General features: G+C 48.7%; 1 protein-coding gene across 2 annotated transcripts in view; it reads right to left on the bottom strand.

Annotated features, from left to right (window-relative positions):
• The window catches only part of LOC119966674 (poly(U)-binding-splicing factor PUF60), a 98030-nt gene that overhangs the window by 13246 nt on the left and 57967 nt on the right, over positions 1 to 26817 (bottom strand). For both annotated transcript variants that reach the window (XM_038798733.1, XM_038798732.1), the window contains 2 exons: positions 22636 to 22826; positions 4900 to 5041 (listed from right to left, as the gene is read on the bottom strand). In XM_038798733.1, coding sequence (XP_038654661.1) covers positions 4900 to 5041; positions 22636 to 22826 — 333 coding nt within the window. The remainder of the gene's footprint in view (positions 1 to 4899; positions 5042 to 22635; positions 22827 to 26817) is intronic.

Raw genomic sequence — 26817 nt, 5'->3', positions numbered from 1 at the left:
TTCTGCTCCTATGTCTTACGAAGGTATGAACGAAGGACAAAGAACTGCGTTCCAAAGTATTATCTCTACCAGTCATCTTTTTGGTCAAATGAGGAATAAAGCATTATCTGATTCTAGGGAATGAGATGAGACAAAGTGGATCAAGTGAGTGGGAGGGTGAGTGGTGAGGAGGATGCAGAGATGCTTCAGCAGGATTTGGACAGGCTGAGTGAGTGGGCATATGCATGGCAGATGCAGTATAATGTGGATAAAAGTGAGCTTATCGGCGTTGGTAGCATTGTCAGAGACCCCTCCCACCCAGGCTTTGCCTTCTTCCAGACCCTTCCATCAGGCAGAAGATGTTGAAGACTCACACATCCAGACATTCCCCACAGCTAGAAGACTCCTCAACGACTCCCCCTCGGATTGATCTGGTCGCGATAAGAACACTATTCACGACGCCCTATGCTGCTTTTGCTCATGTATTTGCTTTGTTTGGCTCCTTGTTCCGCACTGTAACCAATTACTGTTTGCCGATGTACCATTTGTCAATGTACTTTTGTCGATTATTCTATTTTTGTCCACTATGTACGTGCTGTGTACATTCCCTTGGGCGCAGAAAAATATTATTCATTGTACTTCGGTACATGTGACAATAAATCAAATCCTGTAATCGAAGGCTATACTCAATATTTACCACCCCACCAATTTTCGTATCATCGTAAGCTTACTGATCAATCCTCCTACATTCATATCTAAGCAACTTATATAACGCATAAACAGCAAGTACCCCAACACTGATTCCTGTGGGACCCCAATGGACACAGGCTTCCAGTCAGAAAAACACCCCTCGACCATCACCCTCTGCTTCCTGCCACTCAGCCAATTCGGGATCCAATTTGCCAAATTTTCTTGTATGCCACGGGCTCTTAATTTCGCCATCAATCTCCCGTGTGGAACCTTATCAAAAGCCTTGCTGAAGTCCAAGTCAACTACGTCAAATGCATTTCCCTCATCTACACACCTGGTCACCTCTTCAAAACAACTCAATCAAGTTGGTCAGACATGACTTCCCCTTAACAAACCCATGCTGACTGTTCCTGATTAATCCCGGCCTCTCCAAATGCAGATTAATTCTGTCTCTCAGAATTGCTTCCAATAGTTTCCCCACCAGAGGTTAGACTGTCTGGCCTGTAGTTTCCTGGTTTATTCCTTCCCCCCTTCTTGAATAATGGAACCACATTGGCCACAGGAGGATAGTCAGAGAGGAATTGAAAATTACTCTTTAACAGAATCATGGAATCACAGAATACCACAGTGCAGAAAAGGCCCTTCGGCCCATCGAGTCTGCACCGCTGCAGGAAAGGCACCAAACCTGCCTCCTAATCCCACTTGCTAGCACTTGGCCACAGCCTCGAATGTTACAATGTGCCAAGTATTCATCCAGGTACTTTTTAAAGAATGTGAGGCAACCCACCTCTACTACCCTCCCAGGCAGTGCGTTCCAGACCGTCACCACCCTCTGGGTAAAACCGTTTTTCCTCAAATCCCCCTGAACCTCCCACCCCTCACCTTGAACGTGTACACCCTGGTAACCGACCCTTCAACTGAGGGGAACAGCTGCTCCCTATCCACCCTGTAAATGCCCCTCATAACCGTGGGGCAGCACGGTAGCATTGTGGATAGCACAATCGCTTCACAGCTCCAGGGTCCCAGGTTCGATTCCGGCTTGGGCCACTGTCTGTGTGGAGTCTGCACATCCTCCCCGTGTCTGTGTGGGTTTCCTCCGGGTGCTCCGGTTTCCTCCCACAGTCCAAAGATGTGCAGGTCAGGTGGATTGGCCATGATAAATTGCCCTTAGTGTCCAAAATTGCCCTTAGTGTTGGGTGGGGTTACTGGGTTGCTGGGTTATGGGGTTATGGGGATAGGGTGGAGGTGTTAACCTTGGGTAGGGTGCTCTTTCCAGGAGCAGGTGCAGACTCGATTGGCCGAACGGCCTCCTTCTGCACTGTAAATTCTATGATAACCCTGGATACCTCAATCAGGTCACCCCTCGGTCTTCTCTGCTCCAGAGAAAACAACCCAAGCCTATCCAACCTCTCTTCATAACTGAAACGTTCCATCCCAGCAACATCCTGGTGAATCTCCTCTGCACCCCCTCCAGTACAATCACATCCTTCCTATAATGTGGCGACCAGAATTGCACAGTACTTCAACTGTCCAACTCGGCTTCCTTGCTTTTGTAATCTATGCCACAATTGATAAAGGCAAGTGTCTCATATGCCTTTTTCATCATCCTATTAACCTGCCTTTCTGCCTTCAGAGATCCATTTACAAACATGCCATGGTCCCTTTGTTCCTCGGAACTGCCCATTGTGGTGCCATTCATTGAATACTTCCTTGTTAAATTGCTCCTTCCATGATGTAACACCTCACACTTCTCAGTATTAAATTCCAGATCCCGGTGTTCCCCACTGGACACTGGCTTCCAGTCACTAAAGCAGCCGTCTGTTACCACCCTCTGCCTCCTACAGCTCAGCCAGCTTTGAATCCACCTTATCAAGTTCCCCTGGATCCCATGTACATTAGCTTTCTTTATAAGTCTCCCATGTGGGGCCTTGTCAAAGGCTTTGCTGAAATCCCTGTAAACTACATGTCACATGCTGAAAAAATTCAATCAAATTTGTTAGGCATGACCTCCCTCTGACAAGGCCATGCTGACTATTCCTGATCAAACCTTCCCTCTCCAAGTGGAGATAGATTCTCTCATAGAATCATAGAATGCCTACAGTTCAGAAGGAAGCCATTTGGCCCATCAAGTCTGCACCGACCCTACAAAGCCCAATCCCCACCATTTCCCCATAACCCCACCTCACCTTTTGGAAACAATTAGGGCAATTTATCATGGCCAATCTACCTAACCTGCACGTTTTTCGACTGTAAGAAACCGGAACATCCGGGAGGAAATCCACACAGACGGGGAGAAAGTACAAACTCCACACTGAGTCACCCGAGGTCGAAATCAAACACTGGTCCCTGGCGTCGTGGGGCAGCAGTACTAACCACTCTGCCACCCCAACAGCTAGCCAATTTTGATTCCTTATCCACCTGATCAGATTCCCCTGTATCGCATGTGCATTTGCCTTCGTTGTCTCCTACGTGGGGCCTTGTCAAAGGCTTTGCTGAAATCTATGTAAACTACATGAACTGCACTACCCTCATCCACACACCTGCTCACATGCTCAAAACATGATTCAAACCCGGGTCCTCAGTCCCAGTGCTAACCACTGTGCATGCCGCCCCGCTATAACCCTTAAATAATGGGACCACATTCGCACTCCCACTAACCCTTAATGTATTTGCAAAACAACTTCGTATTTTCCTTTATTTGACCTGCTAGTGTCCTTTCATGCCCCCTTTTTGCTCTCCTAATTTCCTTTTTAAGTTCCCTCTTGCACATTCAATACCTTTCCAGGGCCTCTGCTGTTCTGAGCCCGCGGTATCTGCCATAAGCCTCCCTTTTTCTCCTGATCCAATGCTGTATATTGGATCACTGGATTAGTTGGTCCCACCCTGTTTCTGGATTGGAGCGTGCTGGCCCTGTACTCTCCCCATTTCCTTCTTGAATACGTCCCACTGTTCTGCCAAAAAGTGTCTGCTCCCAGGCCACTCTGGCCAAATCATATCTGATTGTATTAAAATTGACCCCCCCAGTTCAGAACCTTGATCTGAGGCCCATCCTTGTCCGTTTCCATCCCAATCTTGAATCTAACGGAGTTATGATCACCGTCTGCAAAACCCTCCCCAATTCATACTTCAACCACTTGTCCAGCTTCATCACCAAAAAGTAAGTCCAGGACCGTCCTGCCCCCTCTCTTGTCAAGTTAGCTGAAACCCTCCCCAACAGCAGTAGCAAACTACCCACGGTCCCATTTCGCTTCAGATGAAAACCATCCACCTTGTACAAGGCCCACCCTCCCCACGGTGTAGTGTCCTGGAAATCGAAAGGCCTCCCTCCCGCACCATTTCTCCATCCATGCATTCATTTGGACTAACCTTTTCTATGCTCACTGGCACGTGGCACCGGAATTAACCCAGAGATTACTACCTTCTGGGTCCTATTTCTTAACTACTTCCAAGCTCCCCAATACTGCTTGTAGGAGCTCATCTCTTTTTCTGCCGATATCGTTAGTACCAATCTGTACCACGAGTTCCTCCCAGAGTCCAAAGACGTGCAGGTTAGGTGGATTGGCCATGATAAATTGCCCCCAAGTGTTTAAAATGTTAGGTGGGGGTCACTGGGTTATGGGAATAGGGTGGAAGTGAGGCTATAAGTGGGTCGGTGTGGACTTGATGGGTCAAATGGCCTCCTTCTGCACTGTATGTTCTATCTGTTGCCTTCCCCCTACAATTTGCCCGACAGCAATTCAGTGACATCCCTGACCCTGGCACCAGGGAGGCAACACACCATCCTCGAGTCTCTTTTGCAGCCACAGAAACGCCTGTCTGTTCTCTGTTCCCCTTACAATTGAATCTCCTCCCGGAGGTGGCAACCGTTCGTCGACTTCTGTGCAGAAAATTAATCGTCAGCTGGGGGGGCCCACCTCATTAAAATGTTTATTAAAAAGCACAATTGAGCCCGACATTCTGTAGCCTGGCATTCTTCCTTTAACAAAGAGATGCTTCAAGTACATCCAAGGTACCAAAAGAATGAAAGGTAAGGGAGTCAAAAAAATAAACAGGCGTCTTAGTCACGCCGGAGACAGAAAAGGGGGTGAGAAATTCAGGTCTGGTGAACACTTCAGGCAAGAACCAAATCAAATAGAACAGGTTGACAGAGGAGATGAGGAGCAAAGCATTCCAAAAAAGAGAGCTATGATGTCTATTCTTTAGTTTTGAGAACCTTGATATATTACTGACCTGTTATAACCCCTGGAGCTTGTGCTGCCATAACAGCCTGTGGTAACGCTCCCAGCGGCTGTGCGAGGGTAAGTGCAGGAGTAACCAGACCTGGAGCCGAGAGACCACTAACACCAAGCACTGCGGCCCCTGCTACAGCCTCCTGTCGGAAGGAAAATACAATCTTAGCAGAGAGTTAATGAAATCTTCCTACAGCTTGTACAGACTGCTCCATTCCAGTTCAATTTCTAATTACTCAAATAGCACAGACACAGCATCCTTAACACTGGAGGTTGTAAACGGACGCTGAAACCGGTTTGCGGAAGAACAGACCAAAATATTTCTGGTTCCAGATACTAAAACAAAGTGCAGGGTGTGAATATAAATGCAATATTACAATTGATACTGAACGGACAATGAAAGGAGGACGAGAGGATGATCAGTGTGCTAAGTGTCAATTCAGGGTCAGACAGCTTGCAGCAAACATTTCATTTGGGATGTCAAAATGAGACTGCAAAAACTGTCTTTACAACTGTGAGGTGTAGCTGAAGACAGTATTTCTCAGCAGTCTGACCAGGGAGGGCACAGGCAGATCACAAGCACAGATGTTTATCAACCACACAGTGACTAGTGCATTGGGTTTGAAATGCGATCTGCCTGATGATGGTTAATGTTTTTTTTCCAATTTAGAGTAACCAATTCTTTTTTTCCCCCAATTAAGGGGCAATTTAGCATGGCCAATCCACCTAACCTGCAGATCTTTGGGCTGTGGGGGTGAGACCCACAAAGACAGGGGAGAATGTTCAAACTCCATACGGACAATGACCCAGAGCCGGGGTAGAACCTGGGCCCTCGGTGCCGTGAGGCAGCAATGCTACCCACTGCGCCACTCTCCCGATGATGTATAATACTGAATGGGCGCACCGTCATGGAGAGGTTGAATTTCAGTATATGTACAATAGTGCTACTGGCTTCCCTGCAGAGCTCTGGAAAGTAGAAACAGTAATCCCATCATTTAGGAAAGGAAGAAAACAAATAGAAAACTACAGAGCTATTAGCTTGACATCAGTCCCAGGGAAAATACTGGAATCAATAATAAAGGATGTGTGATAATTGGGTATCGACAACATGGCTTCCCATTCATTCATTCATTCATGGGATGTGCATGTTGCTGGCTGGGCCAGAGTTTATTGTCCCTCCCTAATTATTCTTCAGGTTATAGACTCATAGAATCATTACATCACAGCAAGACCCTTCGGCCCATCGTGTCTGCGCCAGTCAAAAACAACCACCTAACTATTCTAATCCCATTTCCCAGCACTTGGCCCATAGCTGTGTCTGCCCTGGGATCACAAGTGAGCATCCAAATCCTTCTGAAATGTTGTGAGGGTCTTTGCCTCCAACACCATTTCAGGCACCAAGTTCCAGACTCCCACCACCCTCTGGGTGAAAAGGTTTTTCCTCACATCCCCTCTAAACATCCTGCCCCTTACCTTAAATCTATGGCCCCTGGTCATTGAGCCCTCCACCAAGGAGAAAAGTTTCTTCCTGCCTACTTTTAAGGAAAATGGGGCAGGATTCTCCGATCCCCCACCGGGTCGGAGAATCGGCGGGGGCGAATCTGGCCCTGGGAGGTGCCGCCATGGTGGCCTGGCATCGGGGCCCATCGATCCACGCGCAGGCCTGTGCAATGGGGGCACTCTATTCTTCTGCGTCGGCCGCTGTGGTCCTCCGCCATGGCCACACGGAGATGAACAGTGTGTTATGTGGCATAGTCCAGTTATGTCACATTTTGATGGACTTGGCTAGCAGCCAATCGGCTCCTCTGGAATCCTGGGGCTTGCTGTTTTTGTATTCTGATTGGTTGAAGGAGTTCCAGAACATTCTAGCAAAGGCAGATTCCATTTTGTCTTCAGTTCTGTTTCGATCAGCAGAGCAGCAAGGACATGGGTTTGAACCTTCTCTCTATCAGTTAAGGCTGGCATTTAATTTCTGATTAAAAGACTGCAAGCAGTCTCTGTGGCCAGGTCAGTGAAAGCCTAACCTCTATTTGAAAAGCAGAGGATGGCAGTGCTGATATAGCTCTCTCCGGAGACCTCTAAAGATCTGGAAGTAAAAGCCTTTTCCTTTCTCTATACCCTGTAGCCAGGAAGCCTGCTCAAGGTGCAGACAAGTGTTTGCGAGGAAAATCCTCTTTTAAATTCTCAGGCAGAGAATTCTGAGCCAATCTGGTGGATATCATTCAAGTGAAAATGACTCCCCTGAGGAAATTGTACAGCCTGCAGGTTCTAACTGAAAGCACAAACTATAGAGGGCCGATCCAACGGGTGGATTTAAAAAAAATAAATTTATAAATTTTTTCCAATTAAGGGGCAGTTTAGCGTGGCCAATCCACCTACCCTGCACATCTTTGGGTTGTGGGGAACGAAACCCACACAAACACAGGGAGAATGTGCAAACTCCACACGGACAGTGACCCAGAGCCGGGATCGAACCTGGGACCTCGGCGCCGTGAGGCAGCAGTGCTAACCCACTGCGCCACCGTGCTGCCCCAACTGGTGGATTTCAACACTTCGTGCCCCGAGAACCACTTCTTCAGCTGTGAAGATACTCATCTCTCACGCCCTTTTGATCCAAATTGTGTTGAATTGTGCCTCTTTGACCGTGAGGCAGCAGTGCTAACCACTGTGCCACCATGAAATTTTATGTTTCTATGAGATCCTCTCTCACTCTTCTAAACGCCAATGAATATAATCCTAACCGACTTAGAGTCTCTCCTCATATGACAGTCCTACCATCCCAGGAATCAGCCTGGTAAACCTTCGCTGCACTCCCTCCATAGCAAGAACATCCTTCCTCAGATAAGGAGACCAAACCGGCACACAATACTCCAGGTGTGGCTTCACCAATGCCAATTACAGCAAGACATCCCTATTCCTCTACTCAAATCCTCTAGCTATGAAGGCCAACATACCATTTGCCTTCTTTACTGCCTGCTGTACCTGCCCCCTTACTTTCAGTGGCTGATGTAAGAGGACACCAAGATCTCGCTGAGAATCCACCTCTCTCAATTTACACCCATTCAAATAATAATCTGCCTTTTTGCTGGACGGTTCACCCACTCAGCACCAAGGCTGATGATTGCCGCAAATGCTTCAGCCTTATTTTTGAGACAGATGCGTTGGGTTTCCCCACCATTGAGGATGGGAAGGCAACACAAGAGTGCAGTGGTTAGCACTTTTGGCGCACGGTGTTGAGGATCCTGGTACCATCCCAGCTCCGGGTCACACTCAGTGGAGTTTGCAGATTCTTCCCATATCACCCCCATAATCCCAAGATGTGCAGGATAGGTGGACTGACCATGCTAAATTGCCTCTAAATTGGGAAAAAAAATTGGGCACTCTAAATTTTAAAAAATAATTTGAGGATGGGGAATATTTATGGATCCTCCTCTTCCAATGAGTTGTTTAATTGTCCACCACTTATTCAGGGCTGGATGTGGAAGGGCTGCAGGCTTTAGATCTGATCCGTTGGTTGTGAATCGCCTAGTTCTGTCTATTACTTGCTGCTTATGCTGTTTGGCACACAAGTAGTCCTCTGTTGTAGCTTCACCAGGTTGACACCTCATTTTTAGGTATGCCTGATGTTGCTCCTGCATTGAACTAGGGGTGATCCCCCGGTATGGTGGTGCTGGTAGAATGGGAGATATGCTGGTCCATGAGCTTACAGATTGTGTTTGAGTATAATTGAAATATTTCCATCTTTGCCGATGGCGCAAAAATTGGTGGGAAAAGTTGTGAATGGGATGCAAGAGGCTTCAAAGTGATTTAGACAGACCAGGTGAGTGGGCAGGAACATGGCAGATGGAATAGAAAGTGGGAAAAATGTGAAGTTGTCTACTTTGGTAGAAAAACCAAAAATGCTGAGTATTTATAAAATGACGAGATTGGCAAATGCTCATTTCCAAAAGGAATTGGGTGTTCAAGCTTATAATTTGCCAAAAGCTAGCATGCAAATGGGGCTGGTTTAGCAGGGGCTGGTTTAGCACAGGGCTAAATCGCTGGCTTTGAAAGCAGACCAAGGCAGGCCAGCAGCACGGTTCAATTCCCGTTCCAGCCTCCCCGAACAGGCGCTGGAATGTGGCAACGAGGGGCTTTTCACAGTAACTTCATTTGAAGCCTACTTGTGACAATAAGCGATTTTCATTTCATTTCATTTCAGCGCAGGTTCAATTCCCGTACCAGCCTCCCCGAACAGGCGCTAGAATGTGGCAACTAGGGGCATTTCACAGTAACTTCATTTGAAGCCTACTTGTGACAATAAGCGATTTTCATTTAATTTCCTTTCAGCGCAGGTTCAATTCCCGTACCAGCCTCCCCGAACAGGCGCCAGAATGTGGCTTTTCACAATGACTTCATTGAAGCCTACTTGTGACAATAAGCGATTATTATTATTAAGTGCAGCAAGCAGTTGGGAAGGCAAATGGTGGGGCACCACAGTGGCTAGCACTGTTGCCTCACAGTGTAGAGGTCCCAAGTTTGATCCCAGGCGCACAGTGCTGAGGAACCGGGTTCCATCCCGGTTCCGGGTCACTGTCCGTGTGGAGTTTGCACATTCTCCCTGTGTCTACGTGGGTTTTGACCCCACAACCCAAAGATATGCAATTTAGGTGAATTGGCCACACTAAGTTGCCCCTTAATTGGAAAAATTAATTGGGTACCCTAAAAAAAAATTTTTTAAAGAGAAGGCAAATGATATATTCGCCTTCACTGCAAGGAAATCAGAGTGAAGAGTAAGGAAGTCTTGCTACAATTGTATACAACCTTGATGAGACCGCAGCTGAAATGCTGAGTACATTTGGTCACCTTCCCCATGGAAGGATAGACTAGCCATTGGGTTCCTTCCCCATGGAAGGATAGACTAGCCATTGGGTTCCTTCCCCATGGAAGGATAGATTAGCCATTGGGTTCCTTCCCCATGGAAGGATAGACTAGCCATTGGGTTCCTTCCCCATGGAAGGATAGACTAGCCATTGGGTTCCTTCCCCATGGAAGGATAGACTTGCCATTGGGTTCCTTCCCCATGGAAGGATAGACTAGCCATTGGGTTCCTTCCCCATGGAAGGATAGACTAGCCATTGGGTTCCTTCCCCATGGAAGGATAGACTAGCCATTGGGTTCCTTCCCCATGGAAGGATAGACTAGCCATTGGGTTCCTCCCCCATGGAAGGATAGACTAGCCATTGGGTTCCTTCCCCATGGAAGGATAGACTAGCCATTGGGTTCCTTCCCCATGGAAGGATAGACTAGCCATTGGGTTCCTTCCCCATGGAAGGATAGACTTGCCATTGGGTTCCTTCCCCATGGAAGGATAGACTAGCCATTGGGTTCCTTCCCCATGGAAGGATAGACTAGCCATTGTGTTCCTTCCCCATGGAAGGATAGACTAGCCATTGGGTTCACGAAAGTCCGGGATGGCAGGATTCTCTTTTGAGAGACTGAGCCCGAGGTCTCTAGAGTTTAGGTGAATGAGATGTGATCTCATTGAAGTGATCAAAATTCTTACAGGGTAGACGCTGGTAGGATGTTTCCCTTTGTTGGGAGGGTCTAGAGCCAGGTCGATCTCAGAATAAGGGGTAGGTCATTTAGGACTGAGATGAACAGTAATTTCAGAGGGTGGTGAATATTTAGTCTTCTCTATCCAAAGGACTGTGGAGGCTCAGTCACTGAACAGAAGGCCATTCAACCCATCTCTCTCAATACCATTTTCCTGCACAATCTCCATATCCCTTGATGCCATAGCACCAGAGAAGCAACATAATAATAATAATCGCTTATTGTCACAAGAAGGCTTCAACCGCAACATTCCGGCGCCTGTTCGGGAAGGCCGATACGGGAATTGAACCAGCGCTGCTGGCCTTGTTCTGCCTTACAGGCCAGCTGTTTAGCCAACGGTGCTAAACCAGCCCCTGGTTTAATGCCATCCTGGACTAATGTGCATGGTCACAGAAATGCCTGACTGTTCCCCTAAACAACAAATCCCCCGACCACTATTGCTCTTGCACACTTCTTTCTCCCTTCCTGTGCAGCTGACTCTTGCTGCACTCCTCCGAGGAACCACCACCCTCATCAGTATCCAAAACGGAAACCCGGTTAGTGAACGAGATCGACTCCAGGTACTCCTGCACTACATGCCTGGCAGTCACCCATTCTCTCCATTTATGCTCCTAACCTACAGTGACCGCATCTCTATAAACGCGCTATTCATGTTCTTCTCCGCATCACGGATACACTGCTAATTCCAGTTGTCGCTTGAGGTCCAAAACACAGAGCTCAAGCTTCTGCAGGCAGTGAGACTTCCTGCAGGTGTGTTTAAGACATATGGTACTTTCATGAATTCCCACATTCCACAGGACGCACATTCAGTTCATCTGAGCCACCTGCCAAATCTTAGCTTTACAAACATCAAGAGAACCAGTTCCAGAACATAGAACTGTACAGCACAATACAGGCCCTTCGGCCCACGATGTTGTGCCGAACTAGTCTGAAACTAAGATCAAATCAACCTTAATGAAGAAGCCTCAACTGCTTCACTGGGCAAGGAATTCCATAGATTCACAACCCTTTGGGAGTGGATTGGCCATGCTAAATTGCCCGTAGTGTCCTAAAAAGTAAAGTTAAGGGGGAGTTGTTGGGTTACGGGTATAGGGTGGATACGTGAGTTTGAGTAGGGTGATCATTGCTCGGCACAACATCGAGGTCCGAAGGGCCTGTTCTGTGCTGTACTGTTCTAAATCTAAATCTAAACTTAGTCCTAAATCTACTTCCCCTTATTTTGAGGCTATGCCCCCTAGTTCGGCTTTCACCCGCCAGTGGAAACAACCTGCCCGAATCTATCCTATCTATTCCCTTCATAATTTTAAATGTTTCTATAAGATCCCCCCTCATCCTTCTAAATTCCAACGAGTACAGTCCCAGTCTACTCAACCTCTCCTCGTAATCCAACCCCTTCAGCTCTGGGATTAACCTCGTGAATCTCCTCTGCACACCCTCCAGTGCCAGTACGTCCTTTCTCAAGTAAGGAGACCAAAACTGAACACAATGCTCCAGGTGTGGCCTCACTAACACCTTATACAATTGCAGCATAACCTCCTTAGTCTTAAACTCCATCCCTCTAGCAATGAAGGACAAAATTCCATTTGCCTTCTTAATCACCTGTTGCACCTGTAAACCAACTTTCTGTGATTCATGCACTAGCACACCCAGGTCTCTCTGCACAGCAGCATGCTTTAATATTTTGTTGTTTAAATAATAATCCCGTTTGCTGTTATTCCTACCATCATCTTATACATCTCAATTAAGTCACCTCTCATCCTCCTTCCCTCTAATGAGAAAAGCCCTAGCTCCCTCAACCTTTCCTCATAAGACCTACCCTCCAACCCAGGCAGCATCCTGGTAAATCTCCTTTGCACCCTTTCCAATGCTTCCACATCCTTCCTATAATGAGGTGACCAGAACTGCACACAATACTCCAAATGTGGTCGAACCAAGGTCTTGTACAGTTGCAGCATAACCTCACGACTCTTAAACTCAAGCCCCCTGTTAATAAACACTAACACACTATAGGCTTTCTTCACAGCTCTATCCACTTAGGTGGAAACTTTCAGAGATCTATGGACATGAACTCAGAGATCTCTCTGCTCCTCCACATTCTTCAGAACCCTGCCATTGACCCTGTAATCCGCATTCAAATTATCCTACCAAAATGAATCACCTCACTTATCAGGGTTAAAAACGCTATCTGCCACTTTTCAGCCCAGCTCTGCATCCTATCGATGTCTCTTTGCAGCCTATAACAGCCCTCCACATTATCCACTACTCCACCAATCTTGATGTCATTAGCAAATTTACTAACCCAACCTTCAACTCCATCATCCAAGTCATTGTTAAAAGTCACAAATAGCAGAGGGCCCAGCACTGATCCCTGTGGTACGCCGCTGGTGACTGGGCTCCAGGATGAAAATTCACCATCTACCACCACCCTCTGTCTTCGATGTGACAGCCAGTTACTGATCCAATCGGCCAAATTTCCCTCAATGCCACGCCTCCTTACTTTCTGCATGAGCCGACCATGGGGAACCTTTTCAAACGCCTTACTAAAATCCATGTGGACGACATCAACTGCTCTACCTTCATCTACACACTTAGTTACCTCCTCAAAGAATACAAACAAACTTGTGAGGCAAGACTTACCCCTCACAAATCCGTGCTGACTATCCTGGATTAAGCAGTATCTTTCCAAATGATCATAAATCCTATCCCTCAGGACCCTTTCCAATAATTTACCTATGACCAAAGTAGACTAACCGGCCTATAATTCCCAGGGTTATTCCCTTTCTTGAACAAGGGGACAACATTCGCCTCTCTCCAGTCTTCTGGCACTATTCCTGCAGACAGTGAGGACATAAAGATCAAAGCCAAAGGCTCTGCAATCTCATCCCTCGCCTCCCAAAGAATCCTAGGATATATCCCATCAGGCCCAGGGGACTTATCTATCCTCAGGCTTCTCAAAATTTCTAACATCTTCCTTCCGAATATCTACCTCCTCCAGCCTACCAGCCTGTATCGTACTATCCTCCTCAACAACATGGCCCCTCTCCTTTGTGAACACTTAAGAAACGTATTCATTTAGGGCCTCTCCTATATCTTCAGACTCCATGCACATGTTCCCACTACTGTCCTTGACCGGACCTAACTTCACCTTGGTCATTCTTTTATTCCTCACGTAAGTGGGGTTTTCCTTGACTCTACCCGCCAAGGACTTCTCATGCCTCCTCCTAGCTCTCCTAAGCCCTTTCTTGAGCTCCTTCCTAGCTAGCTTGTATCCCTCAAGGGCCCTAACTGAACCTTTTTTTTTCATCCTTACATAAGCCCCCTTCTTCCTCTTGACAAGACATTCAACCTCTTTTGTAAACCATGGTTCCCTCCCTCAACCATTTCCTCCCTGCTTGACAGGAACATACATATCAAGGACACGCAGTATTTGCTCCTTGAACAAGCTCCACATCTCAATTGTGCCTATCCCTGACAGTTCCTGTTTCCATATTATGCTCCCCAATTCTTGCCTAATCGCATCATAATTACCCCTCCCCCAATTATAAACCTTGCCCTGTCGTATGGCCCTCTCCCTCTCCATTGCAATAGTGAAAGTCACTGAATTGTGGTCACTATCTCCCACAACCAAATCTAACACTTGGTCCAGTTCATTACCCAGTACCAAATCCAATGTGGCCCCGCCTCTCGTCGGTCTATCCACATATTGTGTCAGGAAACCCTCCTGCACACACTGGATAAAAACAGCCCCATCCAAACTATTCGAATTATAGTGGTTCCAATCAATATTTGGAAAGTTAAAGTCACCCATGACAACTACCCTGTGACTATCGCACCTATCCAAAATCTGCATTGCAATCTTTTCCTCCACTGTTACTGTTTGGGGGTCTATAGAAAACTCCTAATGAAAATGTTGGGCTTAACTACTTTCTGTGGTAGCAAATTCCACAGATTCACCACCCTCTGGGTGAAGACATTTTTTTTTCCACCTCGGCCCTTATCCCCAAACTCTGACCCCTAGTTCTGGACTCCCCCACTATCGGAAACATTCTTTCTGAATCTACCCTGTCTAATCCTGTTAGAATTTTGTACGTTTCTATCTCTTCTAAATTCCAATGAATATAATCCTAATCATGCCGTCGATGGGGGTGGAGCAAGCAAAGACAATGTGATTTCAAAAGGAAACTGGATGAGCACTTGAGGGAATGAAATTTAAGTACCACAGAGACAGAATGAGAGAATTGAACTGATTAGATTGCTTGACAGGGAGCCAGCGTGTACTCTCAATTGTCCCAGAATACTGTCTGCTTTATGAACTGCTCACTCCTCCTGTCCTGCCACCTTCAATAATCTCTGCAGATATACCCAGGTCCCTCTGCTTCTACAACCCTGAAGAATTTTATGTTGTCTATCCATGTTCTTCCTTCACACTTCTCATTGAACTTCATCTGCCACCCATTTGCCCAACCCACCAACTTATCCATGTCCTTGTGAAGTTCTACACTGCCCTCCACAGTTTATAATACTTCCACGTTTATTATCCACAATCTTTGAAATTCTCCCTGCAAGACAATGGCAAAGAGACAAAAATCAGACCCTTGCTACCATGGAGTGAGTCGGCTGGCCTTGCATCACCTGCGCATCTCATGTAACCAGGCTGTGTGGATCTCACCCAATCAACTGGAAGGGTTCAGCTGGAGATGTGTTTTGCAGCCTATGGAATAGAGGCCATTGAGCTGCAGAGTAGCAGCCTGCATCATGGGCATCACAGAATCACAGTGCAGGAGACGAACTTCGGCCCATCGAGTCTGCACTGACCCATGAAAGGCCCTGTCCTGCCCACCTAATTCCACTTGCCCATAGCCTTGAATGTTATGGAGTGCCAAGTACTCATCTAGCTCCTTTTTAAAAGATGCGAGGCATCCCGCCTCCACCACCCTCCCAGGCAGTGCGTTCCAGACCGTCACATTTCTCAGAGTAAAAATCTTTTCCTCAAATCCCCCCTAAACCTCCCACCCCTCACCTTGAACTTATTTCCCCCTCGTAACAGACCGTTAAACTAAGGGGAACAGCTGCTGCCTATCCACCCTGTCCATGCCCCTCATAATCTTGTCCACCTCGATCAGGTCACCCCTCAGTCTTCTCTATTCCAGAGAAAACAACCCAAGCCTATCCAACCTCCCTTCATAACTTAAATGTTCCATCCCAGGCAACATCCTGGTGAATCTCCTCTGTACCCCCCCCAGTGCAATCACATCCTTCCTATAATGTGGTGACCAAAATTACACACTACTCCAGCTGTGGCCTCACCAAAGTTCTATACAGCTCCATCATGACCTCCCTGCTTTTGTAATCTATGCCTCAATGACAGTGGTTAGCACTGCTACCTCACAGCACTAGGGACCCGGGTTCGATTCTGACCTTGGGTGACGCTCTGTGTGGAGTCTGCACGTTCTCCTCGTGTCTGCACTGTAGGGATTCCAATGATAACAAAGAAAGGAGCTCCAGGCATCAGGCTAAAGAGAGCGAGTACCAGGGAGTCAGAGGGTCACTGACATCTGTACCCTTCTTGTTTAAGAGTGGATCCCACACCTGGTTCCGCTCAGAGTTGTTGGATTGAATGTCCTCCTTCGGTGCTGTAATTTTATTCGACAGTCCTTTGGCACTACCCGTTTTTCTAACAAATTATTAAACGAGCAGTAATGCCTCTGAAATACTCACTCGATGCTTTTGAAATGCGGATGTAACCCTTCTGGAACAGAGGTTTCATCCTCTAAGTTTATTCAATGTATTTCCTTCTGGAAATTTTAAGTGCACATCTCATGACTCCTATCATTTATATCCCCCTGGAAAGCAAGATGGCGGCGGGCGGAGACCAGGCAGCGTGGGCTCAATGATCACGGGAGCAGCAAGAGTTTTTACCAAGCTGCTTTGCGGAATTGAAGGCACAGATGTTGGGCCCGATGAAGGCGTCGATAGAAAGGTTGGTAGAGACCCAGAGGATGCAGGGGACAGCGATTAAAGAGGTGCAGCAGAAGGCCTCTGATAACGAGGACGAGATCCTGGGCATGAGGCGCTCCATAAAAAGTGGCAGGTGAAATTCGAGTATCTGGAGAAGAGGTCGAGGAGGAAGAATTTGCGGATTCTGGGTCTCCCTGAAGGTGTGGAGGGGTCGGATGTTGGGCCGGATCGTGTGGCCACGATGCTGAGCACGCTGATGGGCGCGGGAGCCTTCCCGAGGCCCTTGGAGCTGGATGGGGCGCACATAGTCCTGGCGAGGAGACCGAGAGGGAGTGCGTCTTGAGATGGGCGAAGGAGGAGCGGAGCAGCAGGTGGGAGAATGCTGAAACTTGCATTTACCAGGACTGGAGCGCAGAGCTGGCCAAGAAGAGGGCAGGATTTAATCGGGCCAAGGCGGTTCTCCACGGAAAGGAGGTGAAGTTTGGGCTGTTGCAGCCCGCGCGACTGTGGGTCATGTATCAGGACCGTCACCACTATTTTGATACACCGGATGAGGCGTGGACCTTTATCAAAAATGAGAAGCTGGACTCAAATTAGTGGTCTGTAGCATGTTTTGGGTGATGTTGTGGAGTGGGAGAGGGTGATATTCGCGTTTCTTTTTTTTTCTGTGCGGGCGCTGATCTGGGAGGGGTTGTTCCCCGCGTTCGGTGGGGGGAGAAGGGGCCGGGAACCCTGGGCCTCTGAGGATGGGGGTGAGGTTGTAGGAGAATGGAGCTGCACCATAGAGGGCGGGGTCAGCCCGGACTGGGAGCGTGGGTTTTCTTTTCCCGCGGAGAGGGGGCGGGACGGACGCAGAGAGGCGCTATTGGACTGGAGTCCACATTGGTTTGCAGGGGGGGGGATTTGGGCTTTGGCGGGGGGAATCCAACGGGGATCGGTGGTAGAGGCGGGAACGGCCGGGGTCAGCAGGAGTCAGCTGACTTGCGGGAGTGCAATGGGGATGGGGGAGTCAAGCAATTGCTTGGCCGGGGGAGGGGAAGGTACAGGGTTGCTGCTGTATTGATAGAGGGGGAGCTGGAGATAATAGGGAGAGCCGGGGCGGAGAGTCTCCGCCTGGGGCCTGGAAGGAGCGGGAGACGTGTGCACGTGGCTGGCCCAAACAAAGATGGCTAGTCGGCCGGGTTGGGGGGGGGGTAGTCCCCCGATCCGGCTGATCACGTGGAATGTGAGAGGCCTAAATGGGCCGGAGGAGGGCCCGGGTATTTGCGCCCTTAAAGGGACTGAGGAGGAGCTGTTGCAGGAGCACCGGAGCCTCCAAACGGAGTTTGACGTGTTGACGACGGGGAACGCTGAGGCCCAGTGGAGGAAGGTACAAGGAGCAGCGTATGAATATGGGAAGGCGGCGAGTCGGATGCTGGCACATCAGCTGCGGAAGGAGGCGGCTAGGGAAATTGGGGGAATCGGGGACAAGGGAGGGAATACGGTGCGGAGTCCAGTCAGAATAAATGAGGTCTTTAGGGACTTTTATGAGGACTTGTACAAATCAGAGCCCCCGGAGGAGAAAAAAAAATTGCTTATTGCCACGAGTAGACTTGAAATGAAGTTACTGTGAAAAGCCCCTAGTCGCCACATTCCAGCGCCTGTTCGGGGAGGCTGTTACGGGACTCGAACCGTGCTGCTGGCCTGCTTGGTCTGCTTTCAAAGCCAGCGATTTAGCTGTGTGGGGGGGGGGGGGGGGGGGGGGGAGTCCCCCGATCCGGCTGATCACGTGGAATGTGAGAGGCCTAAATGGGCCGGTCAAGAGGGCCCGGGTATTTGCACACTTAAAGGGACTGAAGGCAGACGTAGCCATGTTACATGAGATGCACCTGAAAGTTGCGGATCAGATCAGGCAGAGGAAGGGATGGGTAGGGCAGGTCTTTCACTCCGGGTTGAACGCGAAGTACAGGGGGGTAGCAATTTTGGTGAGCAAGCGGGTGGCTTTCGAGGCGGTGGGCATTGTGGCGGATAAAGGCCGCCGTTATGTGATGGTGAGTGGTCGGCTGCAGGGGGCCCGGGTGGTGCTGGTGAATGTATATGCCCTAAATTGGGACGATGCAGGGTTCATGAAGCGGATGCTAAGTCGGATCCCGGATTTGGAGGTGGGGAACCTAATTATGGGGGGGGGGGGGGATTTCAATGGATAGCAACAAGCTTTTTCCAAGAGTGGGGGTGTCAGTTACAAGGGGTCACGATTTCAAGGTGAGAGGGGGAAAGTTTAAGGGAGATGTGCGTGGAAAGTTTTTTACGCAGAGGGTGGTGGGTGCCTGGAACGCTTTACCAGCGGAGGTGGTAGAGGCGGGCACGATAGCATCATTTAAGAGGCATCTAGACAGGTATATGAACGGGCGGGAACAGAGGGAAGTAGACCTTGGAAAATAGGAGACAGGTTTAGATAAAGGATCTGGATCGGCGCAGGCTGGGAGGGCCGAAGGGCCTGTTTCTGTGCTGTAATGTTCTTTGTTCTATTGGATCCGGCAATGGATCGGTCTAGGTCGGATAAGAGGCCAAAGTCTTGATGGGGTTTATGGATCAGATGGGGGGAGTGGATCCGTGGAGGTTTGCTTGGCCAAGGGCGAGGGAGTTCTCCTTCTTATCCCACGTGCACAAGGCCTATTCACGGATCGACTTTTTCGTGGTGAGCAGGGCACTGATCCCGAGAATAGAGCGGACGGAGTACTCGGCCATCGCGATTTCGGATCACGCCCCGCACTGGGTGGAGCTGGAGTTGGGAGAAGTGAAGGGCCAGCGCCCGTTGTGGCGCTTGGACGTGTGATTATTGGCGGATGAGGAGGTCTGTGGGCGGATCCGGGGGTGTATACAGAGGTATATGGAGACCAATGACAATGGGGAGGTCTCGGTGAGTGTGGTCTGGGAGGTGCTGAAGGCGGTGGTTAGAGGGGAGCTGATCTCCATCAGGGCTTACAGAGAGAAGAGGGAGAGGGATAGATTGGTAGGAGAGATACTTAGGGTGGATAGGAGATATGCGGAATCCCCCGAGGAGGAGCTGTTGCAGGAGCGCCGGAGCCTCCAAACGGAGTTTGACGTGTTGACGACGGGGAACGCTGAGGCCCAGTGGAGTAAGGTACAAGGAGCAGCGTATGAATATGGGAAGGCAGCGAGTCGGATGCTGGCACAGCAGCTGCGGAAGGAGGTGGCTAGAGAAATTGGGGGAATCAGGGATAAGGGAGGGAATATGGTGCGGAGTCCAGTCAGAATAAATGAGGTCTTTAGGGACTTATGAGAAAATGAAATGAAAATCGCTTATTGTCACGAGTAGGCTTCAATGAAGTTACTGTGAAAAGCCCCTAATTGCCACATTCCGGCACCTGTTCAGGGAGGCTGTTACGGGACTCGAACCGTGCTGCTGGCTTGCCTTGGTCTGCTTTAAAAGCCAGTGATTTAGCCCAGTGAGCTAAACCAGCCCCTAACTTGTACAAATCAGAGTCCCCGGAGGGCAGGGGAAATGGGATGCAGCGGTACCTGGACCAATTGAGGTTTCCAAGGGTGGAGGAGGAGCAGGTAGAGGGCTTGGGGACCCCCATTGGGATGGAGGAGATGGTTAAGTGGTTGGGGAGTATGCAGGCGGGCAGGGCCCCGGGACCGGATGGGTTCCAATTGAATTATGTAGGAAGTTTTCGGAACTGTTGGCTCCGTTGCTGTTGAGAACTTTTAACAAGGCGAGGGAAAAAGGAAGTCTCCCCCCGACGATGTCGAGAGCTCTGATCTCACTTATTCTTATAGTGTGGCTCGTATAGGCCGATTTCACTTTTTAATGTGGATGCCAAGCTGTTGGCGAAGGTCCTGGCCACTAGGATTGAGGATTATGTCCCGGGAGTGATACATGAGGATCAGACGGGATTTGTGAAGGGCAGGCAGTTGAATGCAAATGTGCGGAGGCTTCGGAATGTGATTATGTTGCCCTCAGAGGGGGGGGGATGCCGAGGTGGTGGCGGCTATGGACGCGGAGAAGGCCTTTGACCGGGTGGAGTGGGAGTACCTGTGGGAGGTGCTGGGTAGGTTTGGGTTCATAGGGCGGGTTAAACTGTTATACCAGGCCCCGGTGGAGTGTGTATCGACGAACCGGTTGAGATCAGAGTACTTTAGACTATATCGTGGAACGAGGCAGGGGTGCCCTCTGTCCCTCCTGCTGTTTGCTTTGGCAATTAAGCCATTGGCCGTGGCGCTGAGGGAATCCAGAAGCTGGAGGGGTTTGGTTCGATTGGGGGGGGGGGGGGGGGGGGGGGGGGGGGGGGCACCGCGTCTCACTATATGCAGATGATTTGCTTTTATATATTACAGACCAGGTGGAGGGGATGGGGGAGGTTATGCAGACCCTCAGGGAGTTTGGTGACTTCTCGGGGTATAAGCTTAATGTTGGGAAGAGCGAGCTCTTTTGGTGCATGCGCAGGGCAAGGAAAAGAGGTTGGAGGAGCTGCCGCTCAAGATGGTGGCGAGGAGTTTTCGGTATTTGGGTATTCAGGTGGCCAAGAGTTGGGGAGTCTTGCGTAGGCTCAATCTGGCGCGGCTGGTGGACCAGATGGAGGAGGACTTTAAGAGGTGGGACATGCTACCATTCTCCCGAGTGGGTAGGGTGCAGTCTGTCAAGATGACGGTCCTCCCAAGGTTTTTGTTTGTGTTTCAGTGCCTGCCCATCCTCATCCCCAAGGCCTTTTTCAAGCAAGTGAGCAAGAGTATTATGGGATTTGTGTGGGCCAAGACGCGGTATACCACGAGCCCGGTGGTGACGGCGACGCTGAAGATTTGGGGCCAATGGAGGCAGCACAGGTGGGAGACGGGGGCCTCAGTTTGGTCCCCGATATGGAATAACTGGAGGTTTGCCCCGGGCAGGATAGATGGTGGGTTCCGAAGCTGGCACCGGGCAGGAATTAGAAGGCTGGGGGATCTATTAATTGACAGGACTTTTGCCAGCTTAAAGGCACTGGAGGAGAAATTCAGGTTACCCCGGGAAATGCCTTCAGGTACATGCAGGTTCAGGTGTTTGTCAGGAAGCAGGTAGGAGAATTTCCATTGCTGCCTGCCCGAAGGATACAGGACAGGGTGATTTCGGGTGTGGGTCGGAGAGGGTAAGATCTCAGAGCTGCAGGAGGCGGAGGAAGCCTCGGTGGAGGAGTTGAAGGGCAAATGGGAGGAGGAGCTGGATGAGGGCCTGTGGGCCAACGCCCCGGGCAGGGTCAATTCCCCCTCATCTTGCGCCAGGCTTAGCCTGATCCAGTTTAAAGTGTTACACAGGGCGCATATGACAGGGGCGAGGATGAGTAGGTTTTTTGGGGTGGAGGACAGATGCGTGAGGTGTTCGGGGAGCCCCGCAAACCACGCCCATATGTTCTGGGCGTGCCCGGCGCTTGTGGAGTTCTGGAAGGGCTTTGCAAAGTTCATGTCCAAGGTCTTGGACACTCGGGTAAAACCGAGTTGGGGGATAGTGTTATTCAGGGTATCGGAGGATCCGGGAGTGCAGGAGTCGAAAGAGGCCAGAGTTCTGGCCTTTGCCTCCTTGGTAGCCCGGAGAAGCCTCTTGTTATTGTGGAGGGACGCGAAGCCCCAAAATGTGGAGGCTTGGATCAATGACATGGCGGGATTTCTTAGGTTGGAGAAGATAAAGTTTGCCTTGAGAGGGTCCTTGCAGGGGTTCTCCGGGCGGTGGCAACCATCGGGAACATGGCAGTCAATTGTGCACAGCAACCTTCATGAAACAGCAATGTGATAATGACCAAACAATCTGTTTTTGTAATGTTGTCAGAGAGAAATATTGGTCAGGACATCGGGACTCTCTCTTTCTTCTTCAAAATAGTGCCGTGGGATCTTTTTCACCCTGCCCAGATCGGTCTCAGTTTAACATGGCATAGGAGAGATGTGCGATGCTCCCATGGGAATCTTTGTTGCAACTTCTGGAGTTTTATACATTACACGTCCCAGAAAAATGACATGCAATTCTCAGTCGATATTCTCTGGCAGGTTACTCAATCATTAACAAGAGGAGGAATGACAAAGAATTCCTGTTCAATTTTTTTCCATCTGTGCTTCCAGCAGGGGTCACTGTTGTTAACCATCCCAGGCACAAGTTCCACTAGCTTCAGCACAGACCAGATGTGGCTGCTGTATAAATGAAACTGCTGATACCCACCTGAGCCGTAATCTTAGCTGTTGCTGCAGCTGCTGCCACTGCTGCTGCAGGGGGCAATCCGCCAGGTGCCGCAGGCGTCATCAATGGCATTGGAGGGGTCACCGCTTTCCCAACGCGGAGGAACTGGCCACCGAGATCAAACAGGTTCATGGAAGACACTGCATCTTGCGAAGACTGGGCCTTCTCGTACTCTGTACAAAGCAACAGGTTCAGCGTTTATGCAAACAGACAGGGCCACAGGTGAAGAACTTCACACTGCGTCTCACAAGACCACACATACCACCACTCACACCGGGCCAGTCCGCTCCTCCCCCCCCCTCTCAAAGGATGTTTTGCTACAGTTGGCACAGAGCTTGCAGAAACCACATCTGCAGTACTGTGAACAGTTTTGGCCTCGGTATTTAGGAAATGTACAAGAAGCAATTCAGAGAAGGGCCATTCCACTGATTCCTGGGATTGGGTGGGGGGATTACGTTAGGAGGAAAGGTTCAACAGGCTGGGCTCGTGTCCATTGGGGTTTAGAAGGATGAGAGCTGGTCTTATTTAAACCTGCATTATGCAGAGGGACCTTGAAAGATTGGATGCTGAAAGGATGTTTCTACCTTTGGGAGGCACTAAAGCCAGAGAATACACTTTAAAAAGAGGTCCCCATTTAATTCAGGGATGATAAAAGAAATAGTTTCTCTAAATCTGGCAGCACAGTGGTTAGCACTGCTGCTTCACAGCTCCAGGGTCCCAGGTTCGATTCCCAGCTTGGGTCACTGTCTGTGCGGAGTCTGCACATTCTCCCCCTGTTCTCCCCGGAGTCTGCAGGTTCTCCTTTGGCCCAGCAGGTCTGCACCCAAGCATGAAAGACACCCGACATCAACATGTATAAAATTTTGAGGGCCACAGATTGGTGGACGGATCAATGACCAGGGGGCATAGATTTAAGTTAAGGGTCAGGATGTTCAGCGGGGATGTGAGGAAAACCTTTTTCACCAGAGGGTGGAGGGAATCTGGAACTCACTGTCTTGAAGAGCAGTGGAGGCAGAGACCCTTACAAGTATTTACAGGTGTAAATGCAATGCCACGGCAATGGGAAAATGGGATTAGAATAGTTAGGTAGTTCTTCTTGACTGGCGCAGTGCAATGGCTAAAGGGCCTTTTCTGTGCTGTAGGCTTCTTTATGACGAAGAGCGAGACAAATGAGGTAAGTTAAGTGAGCAGGCAGCAAGGTGGCAGAGTGAAGCTATTCACTTCGGTATTAAGAATGTGAAAGTAGAATATTTTTTGAAAGGGGTGAAACTTGTACGTGTTAAGAGGGACTCGGGTCGGGGCAGCACGACGACGCAGTAGTTAGCACTGGGACTACGGCGCTGAGGTCCCAGGTTCGATCCCAGCTCTGGGTCACTGTCCATGTGGAGTTTGCACATTCTCCCCGTGTCTTCGTGGGTTTCACCCCCACAACCCAAACGATGTGCAGGATAGGTGGATTGGCCATGCTAAATTGCCCCTTAATTGGAAAAAAATTATTGGGTACTCTAAATTTATTTTAAAGAAAGAGGGACTTGGGTGAACTTGTACAAGGGATTTAAAGTAAGAATGCAGATATAAGAATGCAATTGCAACGGCAAACAGCATGTTACCCTTGATTGCAAACAGATTGAAGTACAAAAATAAAGTCTTGCTTCAATTGTACAGGGCTTCAGTGAGCTGACGCCGAGAATACTGTGTGCAGCTTTAGTCTCCATATCTAAGCAAGGATTATACATGCCACAGAGGCAGTACAGTGAAGGTTCACTAGATTAGTTCAGAGGATGAAGACCTTATCCTAGAATGCAGAACGGAGCAAATTGGGTCTATACTCTCTTCACTTTAGAAGACTGAGATGTGATATCATGAAGAAAGATTCGGAATGGAATTTGACAGGGTGTCAAACGTTGTTTCCCCTGGCTAGACAATCTGAAACAGCAGGGCAGTCTATATCATCATGGATTTATGAAGGGGAAATCAAGCTTGACAAATGTACTGGAATTCTTTAAGTATCTAACTGGTAGAGCTGAGAGTTGATCAGGGGGAAATCAGTGGATCTGGTTTATTTGGACTTTCCGAAGGTTTTCGATAAAGTCCGGCACAAGAGATTTGTGCATAGATGAAAGCATTTGGGATTAAGGGCATTGTATTGAGATGGATAGAAAACTGATTAGCAGACAGAAAACAAAGAGTAGGAATAAATGGGCCTTTTTCCAAGTGGCAGGCCGTGGCCAGTGGGGTACTTGCAGCATTCGGTGCTAGGATCCCAATTATATACATTTTTGATGAGGGAACAAAATGCCATATCTCCAAATTTGCAGATGATACCAAGTTGGGTGGGATAGTGAGCTGTGAGGAGGATGCAGAGATTCCTTAGTGTGATTTGAACAAGTTGAGTGAGTGGGCAAATGAATGGTAGATGAAATTGGATAAATGTGAGGTTATCCACTTTGGTAGCAAAAACAAGGCGGCAGATTATCTGAATGGCTATAAAATGGGAGATGGGGAATGTGCAATGAGACCTGGGCATCCATATACACCAGTCGCTGATGGTAAGCATGCAACTGCAGCAGGCTGTAAAGGCGGCAAACGGTATGTTGGCCTTCACTACGAAAGGATTCGAGCACAGACGCAGGGATGTGTTGCTGCAACTATACAGGGCCTTGGTGAGGCCACACCTGGAATATTGTGTACAGTTCAGTGTCCTTATCAGAGGAAGGATGTTTTTGCTCTAAATGGGGTGCAGCGAAGGTTTACCAGACTAATTCCCGGAATGGTGGGACTGATGTATGAAGAGAGATTGAGTCGGTTAGGACTGTTTGAGCTGGAATTCATAAAAATGAGGGAATCTCATAAAAACCTATAAAATTCTAATTGGACTGGACAGGGTAGATGCAAGAAGTCCAGAACCAGGGGTCCTAGTCTCAGGATCTTCACCCAGACAGTGGTCGGCCTGTGGAATCGTTCCACAGGAAATAGTTGAGGCCAAAACATTGTATGTTTTCAAGAAGCAATTAGATGTATCACGTGGGGCGAAGGGGATCAAAGATTTGGGGTGGGGAACAGACGGGATCAGGCTACTAAGTTGGATGATCACCCATGATCATAATGAATGGTGGAGAAGGCTCGACAGGCTGAATTGCCTCCTCCTGCTCCTATTTTATATGTTTCTAAGGATAAGGGAGCAATCATTTTGGGCCGAGTTGAGGAGAAATTTCTTCACTCAAAAGAGGTGTGGATCTTGGAAATTCTCCACCAGAGGGGGTCGTGGATGCTTCCTTGTTGAAATATTTACGGCTGGGGTAGAGAGAATTTTGGTCTCGAGGAATATGGGGTGGGCAGGAGAGTTGAGAAAGGTCAGCCATGATCACATTGAATGGCAAAGCAGGCTCAAGGAGCCTAATGGTCTTTGCTGTTCCTATTTCTCAAGTTCTTAAGGGGCAGAGGAGCAAGAGTAGAGTGAATGAAGAAGCAGAGAACTGAAGGGGATAAATGAAGGGAATATTAAATATTCTGATTGTTTGTGCAGTTTCATAGGCAATAAACAGCAATTCAATCAAATCAATGGTTGTCTTTAATGGACAAACATCAGGTGGTATAACTTAGCAGTAGCAATGAGTAACTCAAACACATCCACATACAATTTCTAACTTTTACAACATCATTTTCAATTGAAAAACTGAAACCTCCAATTAAAAATGTTCCTTTTCCATTCGGGATAATCATGGACTGTTCCTGCAATCCTCCAATTTCAATGCACTTGTGCAGAGGTCAGACAATACCCGAGTGCACACTATTAAAACACAAATCATAAGTTATTCTTACCTCTCTTGTTCTCACCTTTGTTAAACATTCTTTTACCATGCTCACTCCTCTCCACGTGGTGAGCTCCATTGCGCTCTCTTGCACATTTTTGTCGCTTCCTGGGGCCACCCTGCACTGTTGCCTCCTCATTCCAACAGCATCTTACATATTCTTGTCAGGGACATTTTGTAAAGCAGGGTTTGCAGTGCTTTCAGCTCCAGGTGGAAAGGTTCTGCCTCCGCAGCAGTTATTGAGCCGTCAAGAGTTGCTGGTATAAATAGCTGGTCTTACGTTGATATGAGGCTAAAGCGTACCGAAGGAGGTAAAGCAGGAGAGCGGATGCACTAATCCACAAGGGCTCCC

Source organism: Scyliorhinus canicula, chromosome 5 (genome assembly GCF_902713615.1).
Source record: "Scyliorhinus canicula chromosome 5, sScyCan1.1, whole genome shotgun sequence".
In the NCBI taxonomy this organism is placed as follows: Eukaryota; Metazoa; Chordata; class Chondrichthyes; order Carcharhiniformes; family Scyliorhinidae; genus Scyliorhinus; species Scyliorhinus canicula.
Note: the sequence above shows the minus strand (reverse complement) of the source record. Positions and strands in the feature narration are given on the sequence as shown.